Below are 27259 nucleotides of genomic sequence, written 5' to 3' on the forward strand. Positions count from 1 at the left end.
GAAACACAGACACTGACACTGACACACACAGACACACAGACACACACAAGCGCGCAAGCCACTAACACCGTGGTAAAAATGGAAGAAAGACGATGCTGGTTTAGGTTACACGTCGACTAACAAACATCTTGTGTTATGCAAATAAGTACGTGCAATATTTTGCGTGGGCGGGGCAGTTTGGGACCAGGTGAGAAGGATCTGAGTGCAAAGGTGGTGGTTCGAGGTGGAGGGGGCAGTTTATTTATTTAATACTGACTTTCTTTGCAAAGAGCACCACGGTACCAGGTAGGTACCAGGTAGGAGGGACGACTGACGGGGTGTGTAGACGCTCAGCCGGAGGAAGGGACGGGTGGTCACGGAGGACGGGCGGGCCGGCTTCAGAAGGAAAGGAATGACACAAACTCCCGATGAAGAGAAGACTGAAAGGGTGGTGTACTGTATAAACAAGAGCAGGGCCGTTACAATACAATACGCAGTAGGGGCCGGGAGGGCCACCGGTGTTGGGACAGCTTCAGTGATGTCGACATTCGCCGGGAGAAATACATCGAATTCTACTATCGCATTTACTCACTTTTTATGTGCGTTGTTGTACTTGTCATTTCAAACCGACTGAAAACTTGCACTGAGTGGCACTTATTTCATGCAAACGGTAGTCCAGGCTGGGTAAAGATAGATTGTGGTGGCCGGATGTAGGAGGTACGAGCGGTGGGGGTGGAGGTTGGTTGGGGGGCGGAGGGGGGGGGGGGGAAGCCGGGGGTCTGAAAACAACGCCCAGTCAGTACGAGCAATCAATCTTGAATGTGACACTATTCTGAGCTTTTTGCTTCAGCTATAATCAGTCGATTTATATTAATCACTGTTCAGCTAGTCTCAGCACCGTCATTGCCTGTCAGTTAACCATTTTCCCTTCGACCCCCCCCCCTTCCCCTACTCCTTCTGGTCTCCAAGCACGATGTCTCTAGGCTTATAATGATTTAACGTGTTTAACCACACTGATTCTGAGCTTGTCTTTTTGTCAGCCGAAATGCGATTTCTACCGTTCTCCTTTTTTCAGCTAGTTTCTGCACCAATATTGCCAACCCCCCTACACACAACACCACCCCTCCAAAGTACACTATCTCAACACAACCGTCAGCTCACCGGCAGTGACGCCGACCCAGTTCTACTGGACAGGCCGGCGGCACGTCACATAATAGGCCTATTTCCTTTCCAATACGATGTATGTCCACTCAGTCACTCATTGCCGTTAAAATACCTCCCCAGAGCCGGATCCAACCGGCAACGATTGCTAAAACCCCAGGGCCGGACCAAATGAGTTGTAAGGGGGGGGGGGGGTTCCTCCTTTTTTGGGGGGGGCAAATCAGCGAAGTGGCGAAGCCACAAGCGCGCGCCTGCAAAGCAGGCGCGCGAACTAGGGGGGTCCGGGGGCATGCTCCTCCGGAAAATTTTTGAAAAACGGTTAAAATCTGTGCAATCTGGTGCATTCTGGGCCTTGTTTTGAGGGTTAAGAGCAGCATTGTTTTGGTGCTAAAACTAGTAAAAGTCAAAGCAAGGTACATGCTTTTCAGTTCCAGGGGTGGGGTTCCGGAACCCCTGGAACCCCCCCCTGGGTCCGGCCCTGAACCCAGCCAGGCTTCCGCAATCTCACATTTTGTCGAATCAGTCGGGAGTAGGCCTAATCAGTATCGCGGCTTCGGAGTGTAGCCTACACATCCGGACTAACGTGGACACCCCCTTCCCCCCTTTTCAAGTCAAGTCAAGTTAAGATCCCTGATTCAGGACACCTACCCCCTACTTTTAAGACTATTGACCCTCCTTGGCAGGGGCGGATCAGTTGCTTTGTAAGGGGGGTGCACTTTGAATCGAAAGTGAATGTGATGGGCGCGAAGCGCCCGAATTTGCTAGGGGGGTCCGGGGGCATGCCCCCCCGAAAAAAATGTTGGCTCAAAGAAGCAAAATGGTGCCATCTGGTGCCATTTGAACTTATAAATGGTCATAGAATCAGCTTTCCAATTTTTTTTGTTTTGTTTGCTGGAGGGGGGTGCACGTGCACCCTGTGCACCCCCCCCCCCTCGTCCGCCCCTGCTTGGTGATGAACAATTATCAAGTTATAATCAAGTTATACTCTCCGGGCCATCCGGCGTGAATCGAGTCAAAACCGCTCGCCGCGGCCGTCCTCTCCCGATTTTCTCACACCCGGGCATATATTTCAATGAGAAATCGTAGGCTGGGGGGAAAACACCTTGTCGGTATTATTTTGATGTTACAAAATAATTATGCAAGATTGATTTGGCCAAAATCAGGCAAGCTGCTCCGTGCATGTTACCCGATTAATACTAAAAAAGAAAAATCTCTTCACTGAGTGTCGGTAAGTTGCAGAAACTAATGAAACTGAATAAGGTACGACGTCAGCACTAATTCAGACTTATTCAAGTTTTTTTTATTCGAGATATAAAGTGTACATTCATGCAATGATGGTAAATTTAAGTTGTAGGCCTATTGTGTCTGACTGACGGGCTTCCGTAATCCTTGATTCCTCGTCTAGTCTGAGTTGTCTCTCTTTCTTTCTCTCACACATGATCTATATCTAGACACATAAAATGTGACAATTAAAACTCGCATTACAAACAGCAAATTACCGTACGCTTAAAATGTAGTCATATCTATTGTGTCTGACTTGATGATTAGTGTGTTGCCTTTGAAATCTCCATGTTCGAATGCACTAGAATCACAGGGCTCTGCACTGGAAATCATGTCATCAGATTCGTCGTCTGCAATGTTATAGGGGGTGTTTATTTGAAGGACTTTGCAAGTCGATAAAATACCATAGATATAAACAGACATCAAATCCTATGGACAATTTTCTTTAATAAATTTAACTTATAATGGATTTATTAGTCAGCAGCGCACAAAATACTAATTTCCTCAAGATTGTTCATTTGTATCTATACATAACACAAACTGCTCCCCTTGACGGAAACATGAGATATCATACCCACAATTCCATTGTGCGAGTCATCATGGCGGAGAGTGTCGAAAATTCAGGAGCTGATAAAATGACCATTACGGTCAAAACACCAAAAGAAAAACACGATATTCAAATTGATACGAAAGCAACAGTCAAAGAGGTAAGATTTGAATATATTTGAATGATATGTTTACCGTACTTTTCTTCACTGTGACCGGTACATCTGTGTACGCTGACCCTAGGTGAGTAGGCTATGTTCAGAGACTAAGTTCACTAACCAACAAATCTGGTGAGCGAGTGCTGGTTGAGTATGGCTTGAACACATTAATACAGTGTTTCCAATTACACTTATGCGTTATATTAATAAGAATTTATTCGATATATGATTGTTTTGTACTGTAAATCTTGTCGAAAGCAGCGCATTGATGAAGCTTGCCTATCTCGAGAGTCAAGTAATAGTATGAAGTTTTCATAATCACCGATCTCTTTCCCCAGAACTAGAAGTAGAAGCGAATGTGCAGACTTCACAGTAGGTTTTCTCCAAAATGTGTATGAAGTCTTTTGTGTATGCGGAATTACTGCTACTGAATACAATGCTAGTTGCAAATCTAAACCCTTTCCCCTTGTTTTGTACCAAGTGTTGCTCAGTTTTAACTTTTATTTGTTTTATTTTCAGTTGAAAGACCTGGTGGCAGCTAAGTTTGGCTCACCATTAGAGCAGCTATGTCTGATCTTTGCTGGGAAGATTCTGAAAGACCCTGACCAGCTGGAGCAGCATGGGATCAAGGATGGCCTCACTGTTCATCTTGTTATCAAAACAACACGGGTAAATTTAAGTCACACTCTCACAGTTACATTTCCTGTTTCACTTTCATTTTGATGTTGCTCTTTTTTACCAGCTGTCCAAAGTTCTCAGTTTTTAAGGCAGTTTGTTTGACTTCCTTCACAATATATATGCCCAAATAATTGACTCGTTGAGGAGTGACTGTTCTGTACTTTATGACTGTGAGTTGGTCAAGCCTTACATATATTGATTAAGACTGTTGTGTTTCTGTAAGTTAGTGTAACTGGTGTACTTTTAATTTGTGACAGAGACACAAAGTAACATGTTTTAATCATGCACTTGCAGCATCTTATGGTCACTTGAACATCTTTTTTTTTTTGTTACTGGGCCTGGATAAAGAAAGCTCACCTTTTTACCTGGACTGTCTCTTTGGAAACTCCAAGACCACAAACTTTTATTTATTGGCTGATAGTGATACTCTGAAAACCTCATCAGAAATTAATAACATTCGTTCTTTGATCGTGTTTTGTAACATATTTGTTTGAAATCATAACTTATATCTGCAACTTTTACCGTTCATGGCTTTATTTTTGTGTGTTTGTGTGAGGCTTTACGAAGGAGCGGAAGCACTAATCACATGACGTCATCAATACTTGTGCTTTAGAGTAACAAGAGTTACCTCTCTTGCATTGAAATTGATGCTTCGGCTCTGAACACACACAAAAAGGGTGCACATAGCATTGATCAGGCATGACTTCTAGTTCTACCGATGTAAACTTAATATGAATTTTTGTTTTTCAGCAACCAGAGGCTGCTCCTGCCACTCCAACAGTGAGTTAATTTTTGAGAAGATTTGTGGGGGGGGGGGGCGGGCGGGCTCGGCAGGAGACGGGAGATGGTATTCAAAAGTTTTAGTGTTCAGTTAGGGGGGGGGGGGTTGGTAGTGAACACGTAGATCCACCAAATGAAATTAAAAACTTCTGTGTATGATGTTCAAAGATTTACAACTGCGCACGTACAAGTTACAACAGCAGTACAAGGATTTTGGAACAGTATTAGGAACCCTGATTCCTTCAGATGGCCATTTTGCAGTTTAAAAAAAATATTCTTTTGCTGTTGAACTAAGAGGCTTTAAAAGCCTTTATTCAGTATTTAAATTTTGCTTATAAATTATACATTGTATACCTGTTTGTCACGCACAAAAAAACTAAACAAGTTTGATCATCGTTTTAGCATATGATTTATTCATTAAAAACATGAAATGTTTTCAAAAACTTTGACATAGGTATTTTTAAGTGGACAGACAGGCGAGTAAAAATAAGCAGTTGAATAATAGAGGTAACATCGTTGACACAATGCAGAGCACGTGTGAGAAAATCAGGTATAAATGTGGAGGGAGTTGTAAAATGGAGGGTCTTAAATGCGGGGTTTCGCTGTATTGTTAAACCTACATTACTGCTCCAGCCGTCGGGTCCACCGCAGCCAGATGTATCCCAGTCGCCCTTTGGCCTGGGCAGCATGGGAGGCCTGCCAGGCATCAGCGGTATGGGCATGGGCTCGGCCAACTTCATGGAGATGCAGCAGCGCATGCAGAGAGAGGTCTGTACTTTTGACTTGTTGCCACAAAACTGCATGACAATAACAGGCAATTCAAATCTCCGCGATTTCAATGGTTTCTGCGAGAGCAAACACAATTTTTTTTTTATAACAATGCTTTCTACTTCTAATGCATGTAATTATGAACTGTTCATGTGTCTGTAATGTTTTATCTTTTAAGCCAAGCGAGAGTGACAAAATAGCGTTTTTCTTTTCATGCACAAGTTATCTTTCACGAGAGGGGGTTAAATTCATATTTACCAGGACCCCTGGCATTTTCCTTAAATCTCATTCTTCCTTGAATAGATCGCCTGCAATAAAAAGTTGACATACTTCTAGGGTGCATAAAACTGGCGTTTTTGTGGCAATTTCCCCATGAGCTTTGTGTGAGGTTTTCAAAATGTATTCAGTATGTGATCTCACTTCCGGCGTGTTATTTTGGGAGACAGTCGTTTTAGTATGGATGAAAAGATTAACTGTCAGAATGGATTCCAGCTAGATGAGTAATTGCACTAGAAGAAATAGCACAGTAGTATGTGTGAAAGAACGGGAGAGAGAAAAGAGATGCAGGTACTGAGGTAACTAGTATGAGTAAGATGTAGTGGAATTTATTTTGTTGTGGTTATCTTTATAATGGTCAATAACACTGCATAAATGTATTGAATGATTTAGCATGACTGTTATGTTAAATGTGTTACTGATTCTGAGAAAAAAATGTGTGACCCCTTCTGTCTGTTTCTTACCATAAAACATTAAAAGATCTTGCAATGGAAATGGGTAGTTGTGCTGCAGCTCATAATTAAAGTCTATAATCATGGATGTTGTTGTGCTGCAGCTCATAATTAAAGTCTATAATCATGGATGTTGTTGTGCTGCAGCTCATAATTAAAGTCTATAATCATGGATGTTTCATACTCTTGGGAAAGGGCCTCAATTTATGGTTGTTTCAAAATGTGTAACTGAATTAATTGTATGTTAAATTGATTCAAAATATTTTTCTAAACAGTTGAACGGGAACCCTTTGCTGTATTCCCATGTATGGATGAAGTGATGTAGTTCTATTAATGGATCAAGTAATGGCTGTCTGAAAATGTTTTACAAAATTGATCATGCAATAAATTGAACAAAAATATTTTGTGAACAGTTGATGGGGAACCCTGATATGATGCGCCAGATGATGGAGAACCCTTTCGTACAGCAGATGATGTCTAACCCAGATGTCATGAGGCAACTCATCATGAACAACCCCCAGATGAGGGATCTCATGGAGGTACATTTCAGCATGTCATTGTCAATATGTCAATGTGTGTGTGAAAGAGAAAGCAAAAATGAAGTCGATGAGTGTGGAGAAATGAGCAAAAAGGTAGATCTATTCATATGAACAATCATGGTGTATTTTGTTCTGAAATGAGTGTTTACGAAAATGCAGTTACCTGCCATCATGATCAGAAATAATCGACACTCAATTTGAAGCAGTAGCTAAATACTTATTTTACCTCCATTTTAGTGCCAGTCTCTTTTAGGTTGTGTTTGTGTGTATGGTGTATGTTTCCTCAAACTTGGCAAAACATTTTGTGATTGAGTTATAAAAGTAGACTAACATTTAAAAAAAATGCACCCTCTGTTTGAAAATACTCATCTGCTGCATTGGAGTTAACAGATTTGGGGAACGTAATTCAGTAAGATGATAGACGGGCGCTGTGGCGGGGTGGTAAGACGTCGGCCTCTTAATCGGAAGGTCGAGGGTTCGAATCCCGGCCGCGGCCGCCTGGTGGGTTAAGTGTGGAGATTTTTCCGATCTCCCAGGTCAACTTATCTGCAGACCTGCTAGTGGCTTATCCCCCTTCGTGTGTACACGCAAGCACAAGACCAAGTGCGCACGGAAAAGATCCTGTAATCCGTGTCAGAGTTCGGTGGGTTATAGAAACACGAAAATACCCAGCATGCTTCCTCCGAAAGCGGCGTATCACTGCCTAAATGGCGGGGTAAAAACGGTCATACACGTAAAATTCCACTCGTGCAAAAACACGAGTGTACGTGGGAGTCTAAGCCCATGAACGAAGAAGTAAGATAATAAAAGTGATGGCTTTAACAGCTGCTATTAGCTTGGGATTGTTGATCAGCTTCAGCATGTAAATACATTATTGTGTGATGTTGTCATGGGACTGTTTGCAATTGTTCAACAATAATGATATCGAATTAATGAGCTTGTTTTGATTTTGCAGAGGAATCCAGAGATCACCCACATGCTAAATAATCCCGACCTCATGCGACAGGTTAGTGCGGCATCTCACTTGTAAATTATGTGAAAGTGGGTATTTCATGAAGATTTCCAGCAGTTTTTTTTTTTTTTTTTTTTCCTTTTTTCCTTACACCTGTTCCTTGTCCCGGTGTGCTCTCACGCCGCCCCGTCCCTGCACTCACTGCTCCATCCACATCTGAATTTCGTTCCGCTGCCAGACTTGCCGATTTTACAGACGCTCCAGGGAGGGATGTCGGGTCGCTGCGGTAGGCTACCCTCGGAAGATGACACTGCACTTCTGCTGAGTCACTTCGACGGTGTTCAGTAGTGGGTCTGTCCCGAGCTAACGGACGCAGCCCACTACCTACTATGCCCCCTACTAACGACATGGACTGCTAAGTCGCGGAGCCAGACTGAGTGAGGGTCCCCTCCAGAGAGCAGACCGCCACCACGTCCCTCCGTCGACCCCCCAGAACGTCACACGTTGAAGACTGACAGCAGAAGTACTTTTCAGGGAAGGATGGAACAGGAATTTCCAGCAGTTTTAACTGTTTCTGGGAAGTGCTGATAAGATCTTGCATTTTTAGAACACGTAGTCTTTAGTTCGAGGTCATTTTTGACTCACATGCGAAGCAAAAGTGAGTCTATGTACTCACCCGAGTCGTCCGTCCGTCCGTCCGTCCGTCCGTCCGGACGTCCGTCCGTCCGTCCGGAAAACTTTAACGTTGGATATTTCTTGGAGACTATTCAGTCTATCAGTACCAAATTTGGCAAGATGGTGTATGATGACAAGGCCCCAAAAAACATACATAGCATCTTGACCTTGCTTCAAGGTCAAGGTCGCAGGGGCCATAAATGTTGCCTAAAAAACAGCTATTTTTCACATTTTTCACATTTTCTCTGAAGTTTTTGAGATTCAATACCTCACCTATATATGATATATAGGGCAAAGTAAGCCCCATCTTTTGATACCAGTTTGGTTTACCTTGCTTCAAGGTCAAGGTCACAGGAGCTCTTCAAAGTTGGATTGTATACATATTTTGAAGTGACCTTGACCCTGAACTATGGAAGATAACTGTTTCAAACTTAAAAATTATGTGGGGCACATGTTATGCTTTCATCATGAGACACATTTGGTCACATATGATCAAGGTCAAGGTCACTTTGACCCTTATGAAATGTGACCAAAATAAGGTAGTGAACCACTAAAAGTGACCATATCTCATGGTAGAAAGAGCCAATAAGCACCATTGTACTTCCTATGTCTTGAATTAACAGCTTTGTGTTGCATGACCTTGGATGACCTTGACCTTGGGTCAAGGTCACATGTATTTTGGTAGGAAAAATGTGTAAAGCATGTGAGTCGTATGGGCTTTGCCCTTCTTGTTTTTTTTAGATCTGCAGAATTTTTGCTTCAAGCCATATGGAAATCAAAGCTTGATGATTTGGGTGCTTTATGTGAGCTTTTTAGGGCTGTTAATTGAATAATAGATTAATGAAAAAAAGTTGCACAGAATCTACCTTTACTGTATGTGTTTTAAGGTCTTCCTTAGTTGAGCCGGAAGTTGACTTCGCAAAGACTTTATAAAGTCTTTTTACAAAAACAAATTCAGTGTCAAAACTTCCTGCAGTGAGCTTCATGAATTAGAACAAGATAACAATGAAAATATACTCACCAGAAACATGTCCATGTTCTTCTCACCTGCAGTCTCTTGTTCCTATTCATGAAGTAGACTTTACGGAGTCGACTTTTCCCAATTACTATCAGGCTTTACTTGACAAGTTTGTGTTTTCAGACCATGGAACTTGCTCGTAACCCGGCCATGCTGCAAGAGTTGATGCGATCACAGGACAGAGCCATGAGTAACCTGGAGGTGAGGGGCGTATAGCAGACGCACACTGATTTGACCATTTTGGGCGTCTTTTTGGCCCGTGCTTCTTATGATTTTGGTTTAACATTAGCTGCTCTGTCAGCCTTTTCACAAGGGTTGAAATTCTTTCTAGAACAGGTTGTGGGTAGAAATGTAAAAGAAAACTTAAGATGTCATGTTCTCATGCTAACAAGATGATACAAATGTTCCAGAATTAAGATTCGAAAAGTCACACGAAAGTAATATTTGGTCTTCGATGCCTTTGTTCCTTATATTTTGTGTATGGACATTAGATATAGATATTTTGTAGATATGTTTCCTGCAGGTTCTCGAAAGAAGATCAGAAGGTAAATTTAACCAGTAATTCATATCCTTTGTTATTTGCCTCTATCCAGAGTTTGCCTGGTGGCTTCAACGCGCTGCAGAGAATGTACCGCGACATCCAGGAACCTATGATGAGCGCAGCACAGGAGAGTCTGGGTTCAAACCCCTTTGCCTCCCTTGTCAACTCTGGCTCCAGTGGGTTTCTGTTTGTGGTTATTTGATTTTCAGGATGTAGTTTGTGGTGCACGTAGCCATTTGTGTTTGTCTCGTTGTAGTCATTTGTTGTGTTTGTAAGATTATTCCACTTCAAAATGTCTGTTAGGTTAACATGCAAAAGAGGATGGCTTTTAGAGTGAAGTAACTTTGCTCACTCAAAATGAACCTTATGCTATTTATTTTAATCTCATTTATTAAAAATAAAGTAGAAGCTGTTGTAAATAACAGTAGTCTCTATGGATTTATTCAACATTTTTGAGTATTTTAGAATGCATCGATTGAACAATGGATTCCCCTTCTTTGAGCCTTGTGATGCCAGAGGCCGAGTATAACTCATATTAACAAGACTGGCCGATATTACAAATGAGTGCATGTTTGTGTGCGTTTATTCGGGGAAAAGGACAATAATTTGATGTAAAATGGGTCTCGTTGAACAGCAAATATCTCTGTCCAATGTCATATTTTGGTCAAAGTTAGCGTGCAGTATTTTGCATTGGAATGCCATTCAACTATTTTTACCCTTTCTACCTGCAGACACAGGCAGCACACAGCAAGGAATGGAGAACTCAGACCCTCTGCCCAACCCCTGGGCACCCAATTCCGGGGGTACCGCCACAACTACAGCAGGCACCACCCCCACCACCGCCACTTCTACCCCCACTATGACATCAGGCCTCCTTGGCGCACAGGGTAGGTGTTTTTGTGTTGACAACAGTTACATCTGTCTTGGGAGAGTTGTTGTTCAAGAGGAGACAACTTACGCACACATTTTCTGTCTGTGGCACAGCCAAACATTCTGTTGACTGAATTTGATTGTATGTGTCCAGATCTGGTTACTCGTTGATGACACAACCATTTGTCGAGGGTAGCGTAGGCACCCGGTCTGCTCCCCGCCTAAAAAAGGCCAGTGCCGTTCCGTCTTCGAGGGACTGCGTGGGTTTCATTTCGGAGTTTTCCTTCTCCTAGACGAGTTTCCTTCCATGGATGATGAGCCTCCTCTACCCTCGTTTTGAATTCAGAGTGGTCTTCTCTTAGGATAGCTGCCTGCCAGGGTTGACGAGCCTATCCTGCCCGGCTATTTGACCCATAGCTGGAGGTTGGATCGTGGGCACCTGGGCGTTTCCACACACCGGTGGGCCCGCATGCCGCACGTCTAGGGGCCAACCTCCTCCGAGTCCTTGTAGTCTAGCCTGGGGCCTTGCGGTACCCAGTTTACGCCTGTCGCCGCGATGGAGGTACTACATAGGGCTTGTTGTGGAGAGGTTATTGTACTGGCAGGAGAGACTGACGCATTCTGCTCTCTTTTCGCATTGTCCTAAAAAGGACAGACGGTGCTAGCCAGCGGTGAGGGCTGAAAGCGAGAAGTGACAAGCACAAGACACTTCGCCAACACACTAGACACGTCACACAACCGTTTGGCAGGCAGATCTGGTTACTGATGTTGAATGCAAAGTTTTATGAGAGCATTATTAGATGCAAAGATGGGTTATGCTTATGCTAAGCATAATCCTCATGGCACTAGATCAATCAATCAATCAATAGATGTGTGGTATTTGGACTGCATTTAGTTTGTTGGGTGCTGATGATGCATGTGCGATGATTAAGATTCCAACTGTGCTGAATGTGTGACTCGGTCTTAGTATTAGAAATATTGTTGCGTTTTTAATTTTATTATCTTGTTTTCACTCTCGCAGTGCAGAAAAGAAAACCTGAATTTCACTGTCGGTGCAGTGGATGACATGATAAATGACCACAAGTAATTATGTAGGTGTTCAAATGGATTGCTGTGCAGCTCAACAGGCTTTGCACTTGCAGATACGTATGCTGCTAACAGCATACAATTGGTAGACAGACGACTGCATCACATAGTAGGCATACCCCACATTTACCCCCAATGATTTGATGTCGCATTCTAAAAGGAGAGCAAACGTGTGAAATTCACTTGATGTGACAGTGAACCTCACACAGGACTGAACAGGGATATTTCCACATATGGAGTGCCAGCATGGTAATGGCACTGTATGTGTTTCAGGGTCTATGTTCAACTCACCAGGAATGCAGAGTCTGATGCAGCAGATGATGCAGAACCCACAGATGATCTCCAACATGATGCAGGCTCCTTACATGCAGTCCATGCTGCAGTCCCTGTCTGCAAACCCTGAGCTTGCTCAACAGGTATGTGCTAGTGCTTCTGCAGGGATGACGTTACGGTTAGGCTTTGGCAGTCGATTAAACACTGAAACTTCTATCAAATTGCTGGAAATGTTGCAGCTGTTTTCGGCAGATCTGCAGAACTTTATTCACGGAGGGGTGAAGGTAGTGTAATAATTGCATGTGATGACTTCTTTTGACTGCTTACCATGATAAATTGGCCGTTCTCTGTGTAGGTCAGGATTCTTACAACTGAAAAAATATTGGTCTGGTGAAAACACAAAAGCTTACACTCAATTTTTGCTCTCTTTGAAAGATTTTTTACAGAACTTGTTTTGGTGCAATTGTAGGTCTACGGATATCACACGATTATGCCTGTAATGTACTCATTTTCCTGTGAGTAAATTCCGTCTTTGTTGTGTTTATGTGCAGATTATCGGCAACAACCCAATGTTTGCTGGAAACCCCCAACTGATGGAACAGTTCCGCTCCCAGCTCCCCACAATGATGCAGCAGGTACAAGACAGTCCACATGATACTCTGTTGCTGGATGTAGAATGTGACCAGTTCAATTCTTTTTCTCATTGAAACACACAGTCACCCTTTGTCTCATGTGTCTGAAAACACCTCCGCGCGGAGGGGTTTTGCAGCCAGCGCAGTGAAGATAGAGGGAAACTTTTCTCTGCTCGTGCGGCAGCAAGCAGGATGTCTCTAGACTGCAGTGGTTTTCAATCTTTGTCCTTTCATAGTTTGAAATCTTGTCTGTCGTGATTGAAAAGACATGCCATGGCTTCTTTTTGTATTGGAATTTGCACAATGGCAGGGCAGGGGCTTATGGGTAGGACAAGTAGTGTGGAATTAAAACAGGCACAAGCATACTGTCAACAAATGTGTACAATAAAAAATATATGGATAAGATTTTGTTAGTGGACCATTCATAGATCTCATTTGTACAATTCTGTCCAGTATGTTGTTCGTTGTCTGCAACATGTGAGATTATCACTTTGAAACTTTGAATTTTGTAGATACAGTTTTTCCTCTGTATGCTGAGGTTGTGTCAGTGATAAACTCTCAAGAGGTAAACATGAACACAATACGAGGCCAACAGACACATTTAATCACATATTCTTACTCCAATTCTTATGAATGCATTGACTTTAGTCCCACATGCTAGATGTCGAAAAACCTCTCAAATTACCTGCCCTTAGTAGGGTGGTAACCAAGCTAAAAGCGACGCCATAGCCGTTGCTATGGCCTGACCTTGCTCGGTTACCCATAACACCCTGCGCACCACGTGAGCGCCAGCATCCGTAATAATCATTCTCGACTTTCGACAACACACGGTGGACGTGTCCGAATTTCGCTCTCACTTTTGGCCTTCACATGCCTGCTTGTCCGTGAGACTAGCCGGTTTCCTGTGGGTCTACCTGTCCGTCTACCTTTTGGTGAGATCTTTCCTGTTTATGTTTGGTTGAATGGTGTTAGCTTTGTGTTGAACATGCACGCAGAAGTTTTTTGTTCTGGGTGACTGTTTTTCGCCGGTCTTAAAATGGCCGACAACAAAGCTAAACTCGGCGCGAGACTGGAAGGTGGCAAAGCTCTTAGCCTGGTTTAGTAACTATTCCTAAGAGTAGCCTAAGAACTTTGATTTGCCTATTATGCGGGTCGTAGATCCGTCAAACAGCACTTCTTTTTATGTTCCTATCCCTCCGAGGGTGGGTTCAGTTCTTTCACAGCTCGCTTCCCCTGTTGGGGTTAATCAGCCTTTAGGCTCCTTATAGACTTTTTGTTGGATCGTCGTCGGTGCGACTGATGGGGGGGGGGGAGTGGCCGTGTGGCTATTCTTTCCCCTTTCTCTGTGTAAGAGGAATCAGTCAATGTCCTCCTTTTGGGGGGACTTAACGATGTTTTGTGTCTATATTCTCGGCTGTTTCAGGCGCGATCGGCGGTTCCCGCCCTCCCGTTTCGTCAGCTTCGCACTGTGGCCTAGTGCAAATGGCCTGTTCGGTTCAGCCCTTTTTTTGCCTCTGGTGGCTCTGGGCTGTTCTCGAGCACCCCTTCCTTTTAGGAGGGGGGGCCTGCTCCCTGCCTGCGTCTAACCACTCTGATTACCGCCGGTACTTCACAGTGTGTTACGCAGCCCCCCGCCATTGGGGGGGGATAGGGGGGCGCTCCTGCGTCGCACCGTCGCCTGGTGCAAACGGCCAGCTCGGTTCAGTCCTTTTTGCCACTGGTAGGCTGGGTTGTTCGCGAGCACTCTCTCCGTAAGGAGAGGGGGTCTGCTTCCTCTCTTTCTCTTCCCGCTCAGCTTGCTTTTAGCACTGCTGCGGTGGGAAGTCAGCTCTCTCCCCTGGTGGGAGAGGGAGAGGGGGGGCATGGTAAGTCGCAGCCTGGCCTTGGCCATCCCTGTCCCATTGGGGGCGGGGGGGCTGCTGCTTCCTCTCTTTTCTCTTCCCGCTCGGCTTGCTTTTAGCACTGCTGCGGTGGGAAGTCAGCTCTCTCCCCGGGTGGGAGAGGGAGAGAGGGGGCTCGGTAAGTCACAGTCTGGGCTTGTCCCACTCTGCCCTTTGCGGGCAGGGGGCTGTGTTAGCTTCCCACCCTTTCCCGCCCCCCGGGCGCGTTGGGGTGGCGGCTTTCCAGGCTACGTTACATACCCCTTCTCTGCTCCATTTGGGGCAGGGTGGGGGGGTGTCAGTGGCTCACTCTTTCCCGCCCGCTGGGCAGGATCGGGTGGGGGCTGGAGCAGCGTTCCACCCTGTCCCTCCCTCTGGGTCGGACGGGGTGGGCGCTGTTGGACTGTCTTCACAGTCTGTGCCTCTATTGTCCTGGCCCGACAGTCGTCCTCCTCCCCTATCGGGTTGTGTGGTCGGTGGGCTATAGGACTACGGCAGGTGGACGGAGGGGGGTCGGCCGTTTTTCGGTTCGTCTCTCTCCGTCGCTCTTACTGCTGCGACGAGCCACCCCCCTCCTCATCTGGGGGTGGCTTGGCTCAGGCCTTGCTACACAGTGGGGGAGCTATGTACGGCTTTCCAGGCTACCTTACATACTCCTTCTCTGCTCCGTTTGGGGCAGGTGGCTGTGTTAGCTGCCCGCGCTTGTCGCGGGTAGCGGTCGCGAAACAATGAGCTTGACTCTCTTTTGTTCTCGGCAGGGTGTCTCGCACAGTGGTCAGGGAACAATGAGCTTTGCTCCGTTTTGTTCTCTGCACGGGCTGTGCCGGCTGGCTACATGGTCAGGCGGAGACAGAACGTACCCTTTCTCTCCAGTCTCCCATTCTTTGTGTTCACAATGATCTGCAGGGACTCGGCTTTAGTATCGCCTGGCCGGTGGTCATTGTCCGTAGCCAGCGTAGGTCACCCCCCCCCCCCCCCCCCTCCTAGGGGTGGGTGAGTGATAGGGCTACTTGACTTCGGCAGGTGGACGAGCGAGGATCGGCCGTTTACGGCCGTTTCTCTGTTTCAGTCCTTACCCCGTCTTGGGGTTACGGCTGTGCTGGACCGCCCCCCTCCCCACTTGGGGTGGGTTGTGGTCATACCAGGTAGTCTGGTTCTTAGCACTGAGATGCTTCTCTCGCACAGCGGGTGGGGTAAGACGCGCCGGGCCCGGCTTTGTCTTGCTTCTCCACTCTCTCTTCTTCTTGGCAGAGATCTGTGCCAGTTACCAACCCCTCTTCCCCCCACCTCTTGTTCAGGTGGGCGGTTTTGGGTTGGCAGTCAGAGACTGATCACGCTTTTCATCCACACTCTTGGCGGGTTATTGGCAGGAGATTTAGTGCGCGACCTCCCCTGCCTCCCCTCCTTTTGTGTTTTACACAACTGGTGGTTAGGTTCGGACTTCTTGTTTAAGGAGGGGGAGTGTATAGGGTTGCCTACTGATTGTAGGCTTCCCATACATAGAGCGGCTGCTGTTGCAGTTTACTTTGGCCCGGATAGGTTGGGGGTGTCTCTCTTCCTTCCTCTTCCGGGAGGCCTTTGGGTTTTCACAGGCTTTCTCGCAATTTGTTTCATTTGCTGAGTCTGCGGTGATTGCCTGCCACATGCCACACTTTTTGGCTTGTTCCGCACCTTAGGATAGTGGTCTTCAGCCTACACCTTTCCCGCTGCTTTTTACGCAGGGGACTGCTGGCTTCGGGGTTTCAGGCTGCTTCGTCCTCACTTTTAGTGCGGAAGAAGATAGCAGGGAATTTTTCAGGCTCAGGGTCTGATCCGGACTTTTTTTTTATGGCCAGGGGTTAGTTTCTGGCTTCTCTTACAGACCACAGGGAACATGGAGTTTTCATGATATTACTCCTCCCTCTCCTCTCTGGAGGAGCTAGGATGGCATGGTTTGGAGTTTTTTGCTTTGGCTGAGACTCTCTTCTGTGTTTTCTTATAGGCAATTTTATCCTCCCGGAGCGCTCTTTTGAGTTAGGGAGGATGCCTTGGATAAGGCTTTAGCCAGGCTGCTGGCAGCTTGGGCTAGGGTCGTCACAGAGCGGAGTGGTTTCTCCGTGACGTTTTAGGCCCACACTGTTTTGGCTTGGTGTGATCTCCTTCCTTTACAAGGGGTTTGATTTCATGCTGGTTGCAGGAAGCAAGGGTCAGGCTTTTTCGGGGGTTGTTGAAACCTACTCAATAGCTGGAATCTTTCCCTTCCTTCTTGGACCTCTGGCAGCGCATTTAGGCGCTCCCGGTTGCAAAGGGGTGTTTTGGTTCAGTGTCTCCTCCCTCTCTGCGGGAGGTGGGTCGGCATGGGCTAGAGCTTTCAGCTTTGGCTGAGATTTTCCTCGATGCTCTCACATGAGCTTTCCTTCTGTGTTTCTGCTCACAGGAAAGGGCTCGGGTTCTGGGGGTGTTGGTCTCTGGACTATCTCGGGGGCTGGTTGAGCTTTTTCAAGGTCAATCAGCTTGTCAGCTGCACTTTCTTTTGGTGTTGAACCAGGTTTTTTGCCTGGTGCTCTCAGTAACCAGGCTAAATTCCGAGCTGTCCTTATCCCAGGTTTTTTACCTGGGCATGCTGTTCGACTTTGTCTCTTGGAAGGTTTATTCTTCACACAAGAGAGAATAGGGAGGCTATAAGCTCTTTTCACTGCCAGACTGGCACGAGAGCAGGCCTCTGCGGGGTCTTTAGACCCGATCTTCGGTCGGACGGTATCGATAGCTATACTGGCTCTCTAGTCTTTCCTCAAGTTTTTTGGGGGGTTCGGCCTCTCAGGTCTGGGACATGAGGGTCCTCCTCCAGAGTGGGTTCCTCCACTCGGGAAGGTGGCTGGAATCCTTTTGGATCGCTCAGGGGACTTTTTTCCCTAGCTCTGTTTCCCCCTGGACTTAGACCGCTTTTTGGATGCGTTTTCGTCTAGATGGGGCCTGCAATGGTGATTGCAGTCTTGAGGCTGTGATGTAGACGTGAATCCTTGGGCTTCTCTTTTGCCTGAGGTTAGGAGCAGTGGCTCTTAGTCTACTAGCCTTTCCTTTTTTGCTATTTACAGGCATGGCCTGTTGCATTCGGGCAATTCTTCTGTTGCTTCTTATGTGAACTAGCTGGGGTGAGCAAGTTCTCGCTCCCTGTCAGACAGAGTATAGGGGATTCTGATTGGGTTTCACACTAAATCATTTTTCTCAGGGGAATTTCTCCCCGGCCAGCTCTGCGATCTGGCCGACTCGCTCAACAGGTCCTTTCAGGGCTTGCACAGGGGTTGGCCCTTCTGCTGACGGGTCTGGAGGCGTGCTGTTTGTGTTTTAGATCATGGGTTCTGACTCTGGTCTTTGGGAACGAAGCATATATTTCCTCCACTTTATCTGTGTATGCTCCTTTTTTGGCCCCCTTGGCCAATTGGGGATTTAGAGCGGGGGTGCAACTCCTTAGCGCCCCTCTCTCAAGCCAGGTGGTTTTTCACCTCTGTTTCAGTTTTTGGCTTTGGGCAGCTGGGCCTCTTCTTTGAGGTTCCGGCTTATCGGCTATCTCAGCTGTTTTGAAACAAATAGGCCTCTCTTCTGTTGCTCATGGCGCTCTTGTCGGCATGATCAAGGGACCTTGTTTTACGAGGTTTAGAGGCTCCCCCTTGTTTAGCGCGTGGGACTTTGTTCTACTTACTCTGGGCCTCAGCCCTATAGGGCGGTGAGGCACATGCGTTTTGGGGTTTGCCAGAGGATGTAGCCTTAGGGCTTTTGGTTCCGTTTGTTCACGGTTTTTGGCCAGGTTTTGGGGTTTCAGAAACCTGGTCAATATCCTCTGGTGTTTGATTCCCTCCTCTTGGGAGGATTATCGCTCCGGGAGATTCGGATTTTCTAACTGTCTGGTTGGACTTTTTTAATTCCTTTTTTGACGTTACTGTCTTTTGGAACCACGGGCTTTAGCTCAGGTTCCTATTTCTTTACAATGGAGCGAAAGAGACGTCTTTTATTTGTCTCTCTCTAGGGGCTCTGCTACAATCATAGGACAGTCCTATGAGTGGTGCGTTCCGAACAGGGGGGGGGGGGGGGGCGTTCAGTCCTCCCTCTATTCCTTTTCAGGCGTTCGGGAGTCTGGTGTTCTTCTCTGGCTGGTGGTGTTCCTCTCGCCTATGCGAGGTTTGCCAACAGCTCGGGTACAGATTTTGTGCTTCTTTTATTGCCGTGTTGCGTTCTGGTCGCCTAGGCGAAGCTTTGCAAACGGCTTACTGGAGATCAGATGATGTGTTCATCGGTTTCTATCTTCGGGATATCTCCTGCACGCGGCTTGATGGCTCCAGTTCATTGCTGGTTTTAGTTGCTGCAGGGCAGGTTCTTACAAGGACATAAGTAGGTTCCCTCCACCTTTAGGAGGAATCTGCATTCATAAGAATTGGAGTAAGAATATGTGATTAAATCGAAAATTTTTAATTAAATTTTGATTTAATATAATATACTTACCCAATTCTTATAGTTAATACCCTCCCATCCGTCCCCGCTGGATTATGTCCTTGGGGGTTTGTTTGACTAATAGTCTCGAATGATTATTACGGATGCTGGCGCTCACGTGGTGCGCAGGGTGTTATGGGTAACCGAGCAAGGTCAGGCCATAGCAACGGCTATGGCGTCGCTTTTAGCTTGGTTACCACCCTACTAAGGGCAGGTAATTTGAGAGGTTTTTCGACATCTAGCATGTGGGACTAAAGTCAATGCATTCATAAGAATTGGGTAAGTATATTATATTAAATCAAAATTTAATTAAAAATTTTCGATTTATTAAACGGAAGACCAGTGGTTCAAAATTATTAAATAATTCCCTGAGATTAAAAAAAAAAAAAAAAAAAGTCCTTGCCTCATGCAACCATGTTCTGTGTCTTTGTTATTTTTCTGAATGGCATGATTATGCCACAGAGATTATATTTCCTGACTTGTTTGTGTTTGTTGTGCAGATCAACAACCCCGATGTGCAGGGAACTCTGACCAACCCCCGTGCAATGGAGGCCATCATGCAGATACAGGCGGGCATGCAGACACTGCAGTCTGAGGCACCAACACTCTTCCCTGGGTCAGTTCTCTTCTGGGGATTTACTGTGTTATGAAGAGCAGCACACCTTTTTACATTTAGTCAAGTTTTGGCTAAATGTTTTAACATGGACAGGGAATTGAGACGAGGGTGTGGCGTGTGTGTATGTGTGTACGTGTAGAGCGATTCAGAGAAAACTACTGGACTGATCTTTATGAAACTTAACATGAGAGTTCCTGGGTATGATATCCCTAGATGGTTTTTTTTCTTCTTTTTTTCGATAAATATCTTTGATGACATCATATCCGGCATTTAGTGAAAGTTGAGTCCGCACTGTCACGCCCTCATTTTTCAACCAAATTGATTGATATTTTGGTCAAGCAATCTTCGACGACGTCCGGATTACATCTTCATTTTTGACTCACATGCGAAGCAAAAGTGAGTCTATGTACTCACCCGAGTCGTCCGGACGTCCGTCCGTCCGGAAAACTTTAACGTTGGATATTTCTTGGACACTATTCAGTCTATCAGTACCAAATTTGGCAAGATGGTGTATGATGACAAGGCCCCAAAAAACATACATAGCATCTTGACCTTCCTTCAAGGTCAAGGTCGCAGGGGCCATAAATGTTGCCTAAAAAACAGCTATTTTTCACATTTTTCCCATTTTCTCTGAAGTTTTTGAGATTCAATACCTCACCTATATATGATATATAGGGCAAAGTAAGCCCCATCTTTTGATACCAGTTTGGTTTACCTTGCTTCAAGGTCAAGGTCACAGGAGCTCTTCAAAGTTGGATTGTATACATATTTTGAAGTGACCTTGACCCTGAACTATGGAAGATAACTGTTTCAAACTTAAAAATTATGTGGGGCACATGTTATGCTTTCATCACGAGACACATTTGGTCACATATGATCAAGGTCAAGGTCATTTTGACCCTTATGAAATGTGACCAAAATAAGGTAGTGAACCACTAAAAGTGACCATATCTCATGGTAGAAAGAGCCAATAAGCACCATTGTACTTCCTATGTCTTGAATTAACAGCTTTGTGTTGCATGACCTTGGATGACCTGTCAAGGTCACATGTATTTTGGTAGGAAAAATGTGTAAAGCATGTGAGTCGTATGGGCTTTGCCCTTCTTGTTGATACTTTGGTGCAAGTCTGTGTTAATACTGTTCTCAGGATGGAATGGGTTAGTAATAAGGTTTTACTTAAGGCATGGTAATCTTTTGCTGAGAATTTTTCCAAGTAATGATGGTCTCACTTTTAGTGGGCTGGTTCAACCTGTGAAGCGTCCAGACATATACAGTACATTAAAAGAATAATCCTGCTGATGTAATTATTTACATGTATTTGTATACCACATACCATGACATTTAGAAAAAAAATACAGCATTCGGTTTTGAATAATGAAAGCTACAAGGGAATTTACTCAAGAACTTCAATGACAGTCTATACCTTCAGTACAAAAGAAACATCAAGCAAGTTGCTGGGGGTGTTGGCTGTATATCATCAGGAAAAATATGTAAAGCTGCAGGAAAGGTTTGTGTTGGATTAGTAGTATGTACTTCAAACACACAGAGTTCTTTGATCAGTATCTGATGGTTACCTTGGATCCACAGCTTGACCGGTATGCGTGGACAGCCAACACAACCGCAGGGTGCTGCTAACACCACCCCTTCAACCACCGCAGTCTCCTCCCCCAGTGGTGACGCTATGATGACCACCACTGCCACCACCCCATCTACAGGCTCCGACCCTACCCAGCCCAGCACTGACGGCACAACGCCCGCGTCACCCTCGGCAACCACGGGGATGCCGGGTACCCCAGCAAATCCTTTGCTGTCGCCGCCAATGGGAGACCAGGCTGCTTTCAGCAACATGATGTCACAACTGATGGGCATGATGGTCGGAGGGCAGATTGTGAGTTGTGAGAAGGGGAAATGGGGTGTAGGGTGATGATGGCAAAGGGTTGGAAAACATTCAGCAAGATACCTATTTTGTTGTGGATAGATTGGCAGAGTTGACTTAAATGTGTTAATGCTGAATAGTGGATCATGCATCATTTTGTGTGTGCGTGTGTGTGTACTAACATGTTTTAATTGTTTTTAATGCCTTCAGAGATACTTGAGGTGTTGGCAGGGGGCTAGGGTCTGTGCTGTGTTTTGAAAAATGGCTCAGGACCAGGCGGTACTGAAAATAATGGTGTGTGCTTTAAGTTGCTTGACGCAGACTTGCACTTTGATGTTGCAGAACCAACCCCCAGAGCAGAGGTACGCCTCTCAGCTGGATCAGCTCGCCACAATGGGCTTTGTCGACAGGGAAGCCAACATGAGAGGTACGACTATGAATATGTGTTTCAGCCACCAAAACCGTTCTTTAACCATCAAGTTGCAAGCATAGTGAAGCTTTTCTCGGTTCAAAACTTATCGAGGTGACAGTACTTTACTCAGATGTTAAGCAAACATTTTAGGGGTGTACATGTAATATGGTAGAGAACTGTAGGATTAATCTGCCCACCTGATGAAACAGTAAGGCACTTAAAACTTTGTCAGATTTACGCCATAGAAATTTCAATATTATTATTATAACGTGTGCCTTCTGTCAAAAGATATTTGAAAAAAGGTGAGTGATGTTTGATCACTACCATAGTAGTTTGAAAATCTTCTTTTGTGAAAGCGGTGGCACCTTATGTACCTTGGCTCAGCCTTTAAACCCTCACCATTGTCATTGGGTGGTAGCCCAGGCTGCAGAAGGCTAATGTTCATCTTCTGTATTTGTTAATACTTTTTCCCTTTGGTGCTCATTTTATGAAATGCTTTTGAGTTAAACGAATTTTGTTTTGACCTTTCTGTGGTAATCTAAGAAGGGGCACGTGTTTTTCTTTGCAGCATTGACAGCGACACTTGGCGATGTGAATGCAGCCATCGACCGCTTGTTACAACAGAGATGATGCTCTTCTTTTCACCTCCCTCTGTCAGCACAGACTCAGCAAATAATACATTGCCTATCAGGGCACCTACACTTTTCTCTGTCTACGTTTTGGATTTTTTTTTCTCTCCCCTGAACTGTGAAACGCAAAATTGTTCTTACCAGTGCTTCTTCTTTCTACATGTCATGGCCAATTCTTTCTTGAACAATCTTTAAGAACCTACGTGTGACATTTTGAGACATTTGAAACGTGTGTACAAGGACAGTGATTGTTTCTGTCTTTGCAGCTAGTGTTATGGCTGCACGGTTATTTTCTTTTTGTGCAGAGTTGAGCTTTTCGTTTGTGGTTACTGCAAATAGCTTTGTCCATGTTGTTCTTATAACTTACTGTGTAAACCCCCCTTTGTTCTGATATGAATTGAATGGCACTGAGATATGAAACTGATAATTCTTTCGTGTCAGTTAGAGTTGCAACAAAAAGAGATACAAGTAAGTAAAATCAAACCATGCTTGAAGGGGGAGAAGTTAAGGGCAAGGCAGTTAGAAAACATAAAGTGTATAATACATTTTTGCATGACTGTATGTTTGCATGGTTGGTTGAAGAGAAAATGCATTTCTTTTTTATTCCTAGTTTGGCACTTTTATTTCATATGGTGTTTGTCTCTATCGTATCTTAATTGTTTTATAGCATGTGTCAGGCAGGGAAGTTTGAAGTGGGAGAGTTACGCAACTGTCATTTTTCAGAGGTCTAAGCAAGCATTACTTCCCTTGTTCCCTTATCGAGTTGGACATTTGTAACTATATTTTGGAGGTGGACATGAAAAATAAGTTTTATAGTTTCACTGTAGCAAAACATGTTGACTGAGAAATGAAAGTGACCAAAGTGAACTAAGCTGTGCTTGCATCAACACAAATATTTTTAGGTTCAGTGCTTAGTCAATGATTTTAGGGGGGGGGGTGTAGCTCAGTCGGTAGCGCGCTGGATTTGTATCCAGTTGGCCGCTGTCAGCGTGAGTTCGTCCCCACGTTCGGCGAGAGATTTATTTCTCAGTCAACTTTGTGTGCAGACTCTCCTTGGTGTCCGAACACCCCCGTGTGTACACGCAAGCACAAGACCAAGTGCGCACGAAAAAGATCCTGTAATCCATGTCAGAGTTCAGTGGGTTATAGAAACACGAAAATACCCAGCATGCTTCCTCCGAAAACGGCGTATGGCTACCTAAATGGCGGGGTAAAAAACGGCCATACACGTAAAATTCCACTTGTGCACAAAAAACACACGAGTGTACGTGGGAGTTTCAGCCCACGAATGCAGAAGAAGAAGAAGTCAATGATTTTATCATCTTAGTTTATGGTTTGTTTGTTGCTGTGTTGGGTTCTCGCTGTTCTTCAAAAATTGGATCTTACCTGTGATCAGCTTTAGGTTTGTAATCATGATCTGGGCCTATTCAGTGCTGATATTCAGTGTTGTTGGTTTATAATTCCTAGTTTCTGTGTGTCATATGGTTCATGGTGAAGTGAATGCGAGTCAATGTAGAGTGAATGTGGCTTCTCTGTTTCAAATTTTAGCATTGAAAAACATCTTCAATGGCAACATACTTTGAAAACTTGAGGTACTGACATGTCAGAAAAAGGGTTGCATTTTGATGGGTGTTCTTGTTTTAAAACCAGAGTTTGAGACCAAAAAAAGAAAAGGTATTTTGGTGTTATCTCAGGACATGGGTTTATGAAGGCACACTGTTTAGGCACAAAGCAGCACCAGAGTACACTGTATACAAAGTGGATCTATAGAGTTGTGGCAGTTTGTATCTGATGTATAAATGAAATATTCTTTGTAGTGTGATTGTACATGTATGTAGATTATCCTTTTTTGTATGTAGATTGTGTTTTACGTGTCCAGAGCAGTTAATACTACCTCCCGCGGGTTAGGGGGAGTCCCATGTTGGTTGGGACGAGAAGAATTTACCCGATGCTCCCCAGCATGTCGTAAGAGGCGACTAACGGATTCTGTTTCTCTTTTTACCCTTAAGTGTTTCTTGTATAGCATATAGTCAATTTTTGTAAAGATTTTAGTCAAGCAGTATGTAAGAAATGTTAAGTCCTTTGTACTGGAAACTTGCATTCTCCCAGTAAGGTAATACATTGTACTACGTTGCAAGCCCCTGGAGCAAATTTTTGATTAGTGCTTTTGTGAACAAGAAACAATTGACAAGTGGCTCTATCCATCTCCCCCCTTTCCCCGTCGCGATATAACCTTCGTGGTTGAAAACGACGTTAAACACCAAATAAAGAAAGAAAGTTTTCTCCATGTTTGTCGATCAAAAAAGCATCAGTAAGCTGTATTCAGATCCTTTCTTCAATGGGTATCCTGCACACTTTACTAAGTAACTAAGACTTTTTTGTGTGGAATCCTTAATGTATATTTACTATGTTGCTTATACTTATTACATTAAGATTTAATTTTAGAATTTCTTGAAAGTTTCATTTTAATATTCGTACCGCTGAGAGAGTGTTTTAAGGATGTGCATTCATTAGATTTCGTTTTACTACTGTGAGAGAATGATATTTTTGTTTATTGCTGTCCAGAAAATAAAATGTATCTATACACGTATGATTTACACACTGGATGACGTCATTAGTTGAATGTAGTTATACAGAGTACAGATTACAAACGAGACAGTGCTTTCTGTTCTTTTTACTGAAGTGGCCCTCTGTTATTTCCCCCCAAGTGACATGCAGTTGAAGATACAAATATAACAGGCTGTATGGTTTAGCATTTATAGTCAGAACTTCATAATTTGTTGCACTATATTCAGTGCACAGTTGATTATTGTGTTGATTCTTGTGTAACTCAGTTTCATTCAAAGATATTCAGTAAATAAAAGCAATATTGACTTGAGGAGGTGGAAAAGTGTGTACACGCTTGTTTCATAGTTTGATCTTTATTGGGAGGTTGAATGTGGGACTGTTGTTAAAATGCAGTAGTGATCTTCGCTGAAGTTTGCCAGTTGGATTGTTTTGGGCAACACACCAGAATTTCGGACTTGGAACAGTATTCTGCTGTTAGCACGCAGAAACAATTCTGTGGATTTGAAATGACTGAAGGACGAATGAGTTGATTTGGGAGTGAATTGTAATTTGTTGCAGTTTGACATGGACTGAAAAATACAAATATGGATGTGCACTACTGTTTTTGTTCCTTTTTGAATGGACGTGTGTGTGTGTGTTTGTTCTTAGTTATATATAATGCAGTTTTTAAACGCCAGAGATCTTTACTCAACACAATGACAGCTGGAATCCAGTCAAATGTTTTGCTTATGAAAGCTTCTTCGGGACAAGATTTAGAGAAAGGAATAAGCAAAAGCAAACAGCAGTGGATGAAAATGAAAAAAAAAAGGAGAGGAAAAGATAAAACCGAATGGTAGAGAGAAATAAGTCTAGTAAAGGAAAGAAGAAAATGTAGGGGGAGATAAGTGGTTAGAGGATATCCTGGACATGATGAAGACTGCTTTCATGCCCATCCGTGTTATTTGTTATATATGCAGTTATCAATACACAACAAAACTGAAATGGAACACAGTCGTCTTCTTCGTGGTACCATTTGTTTATTTGCTATGTATTCCTTGCACAGACGAATGATGTAAACAAACCTTCACATTATCCTTTTCAATCACAGATACAGTACATATACACACATTATTATGAAAAGTATCAAATATTGTACAAGAAACATAGACATAATAAGTACACACATTATCATGAACATATCAAATATTGACCAAGAAACATTAAAATATTGACAATGCAATAAATAGGAATCCCAAAACATATGCGATACTTTGTTGTGATGATCTTCTACGTTCATGGGCTGAAACTCCCACGTACACTCGCTTTTTTTTTCACGAGCGGGAATTTACGTAAATGACCAGTTTTACCCCGCCATTTAGGCAGCCATACGCCCCTTTCGGGGGATGCATGCTTGGTATTTTCATGTTTCATCGAACTTTGATAGGGATTACAGGATCTTTTCGGCATATATTCTTGTGCTAGCAAGTACACACAAAGGGGGATACGGCTTTAGAAGATCTGCACATTAGGAGACCGGAAAAATCGCCACCCTTAACCCACCAAGAGCAACCGGTATTCGAACACTCAACCTTAGGCTAGCGTCTTATCCATTTTTCTTTTCTTTCTTTATTTGGTGTTTAACGTCGTTTTGAACCGTTCAAGGTTATATCGCGACGGGGAAAGGGGGGGGGGGATGGGATAGAGCCACTTGTCAATTGTTTCTTGTTCACAAAAGCACTAATCAAAAAATTGCTCCAGGGGCTTGCAACGTAGTACAATATATGACCTTACTGGGAGAATGCAAGTTTCCAGTACAAGTCTTATCCACTAGGCCATTGCACCCCTCAACTTTTCATGACAATACAGGGCCGGACCAAGGGGGGGGGGGGGTTCCAGGGGTTCCGGAACCCCACCCCTGGAAAAAGCATGTACCTTGCTTTGAGTGGTTTTTTTTTTTTTTACTAGTTTTAGCACCAAAACAATGCTGCTCTTAACCCTCAAAACAAGGCCCAGAATGCTCCAGATTGCACAGATTTTAACCGTTTTTCAAACATTTTCCGGGGGAGCATGCCCCCGGACCCCCCTAGTTCGCGCGCGTGCTTTGCAGGCGCGCGCGGCTTGTGGCTTCGCCACTTCGCTGATTTGCCCCCCCAAAAAAGGAGGAACCCCC

At 44.4% G+C, this 27259-nt stretch overlaps 1 protein-coding gene across 1 annotated transcript; it reads left to right on the top strand.

Moving 5' to 3' along the window:
- Positions 1-3007: 3007 nt before the first annotated feature.
- LOC138983038 (ubiquilin-1-like) lies at positions 3008-25705 on the top strand. The gene is made up of 15 exons (XM_070356442.1): positions 3008-3128; positions 3645-3794; positions 4554-4583; positions 5217-5351; positions 6493-6618; positions 7574-7624; positions 9387-9464; positions 9857-9980; positions 10536-10691; positions 12034-12176; positions 12585-12668; positions 19510-19625; positions 21213-21513; positions 21844-21928; positions 22482-25705. Exons 1-15 carry the CDS (start codon positions 3021-3023, stop codon positions 22541-22543), a joined length of 1749 nt encoding a protein of 582 aa, XP_070212543.1. The 5' UTR covers positions 3008-3020; the 3' UTR covers positions 22544-25705.
- Positions 25706-27259: the final 1554 nt, after the last annotated feature.

The sequence above is a fragment of the Littorina saxatilis genome, linkage group LG1, assembly GCF_037325665.1.
Source record: "Littorina saxatilis isolate snail1 linkage group LG1, US_GU_Lsax_2.0, whole genome shotgun sequence".
NCBI classification, from domain to species: domain Eukaryota; kingdom Metazoa; phylum Mollusca; class Gastropoda; order Littorinimorpha; family Littorinidae; genus Littorina; species Littorina saxatilis.

Bases quoted from the DNA above. Each gene is read 5' to 3' on its own strand.
- LOC138983038 (XM_070356442.1), top strand. From the start codon at position 3,021: ATGGCGGAGAGTGTCGAAAATTCAGGAGCTGATAAAATGACCATTACG. The intron at 5,352-6,492 runs GTCTGTACTTTT...TTTTGTGAACAG, and splicing joins AGCAGCGCATGCAGAGAGAG to TTGATGGGGAACCCTGATAT. The intron at 19,626-21,212 runs GTCAGTTCTCTT...TTGGATCCACAG, and splicing joins GCACCAACACTCTTCCCTGG to CTTGACCGGTATGCGTGGAC.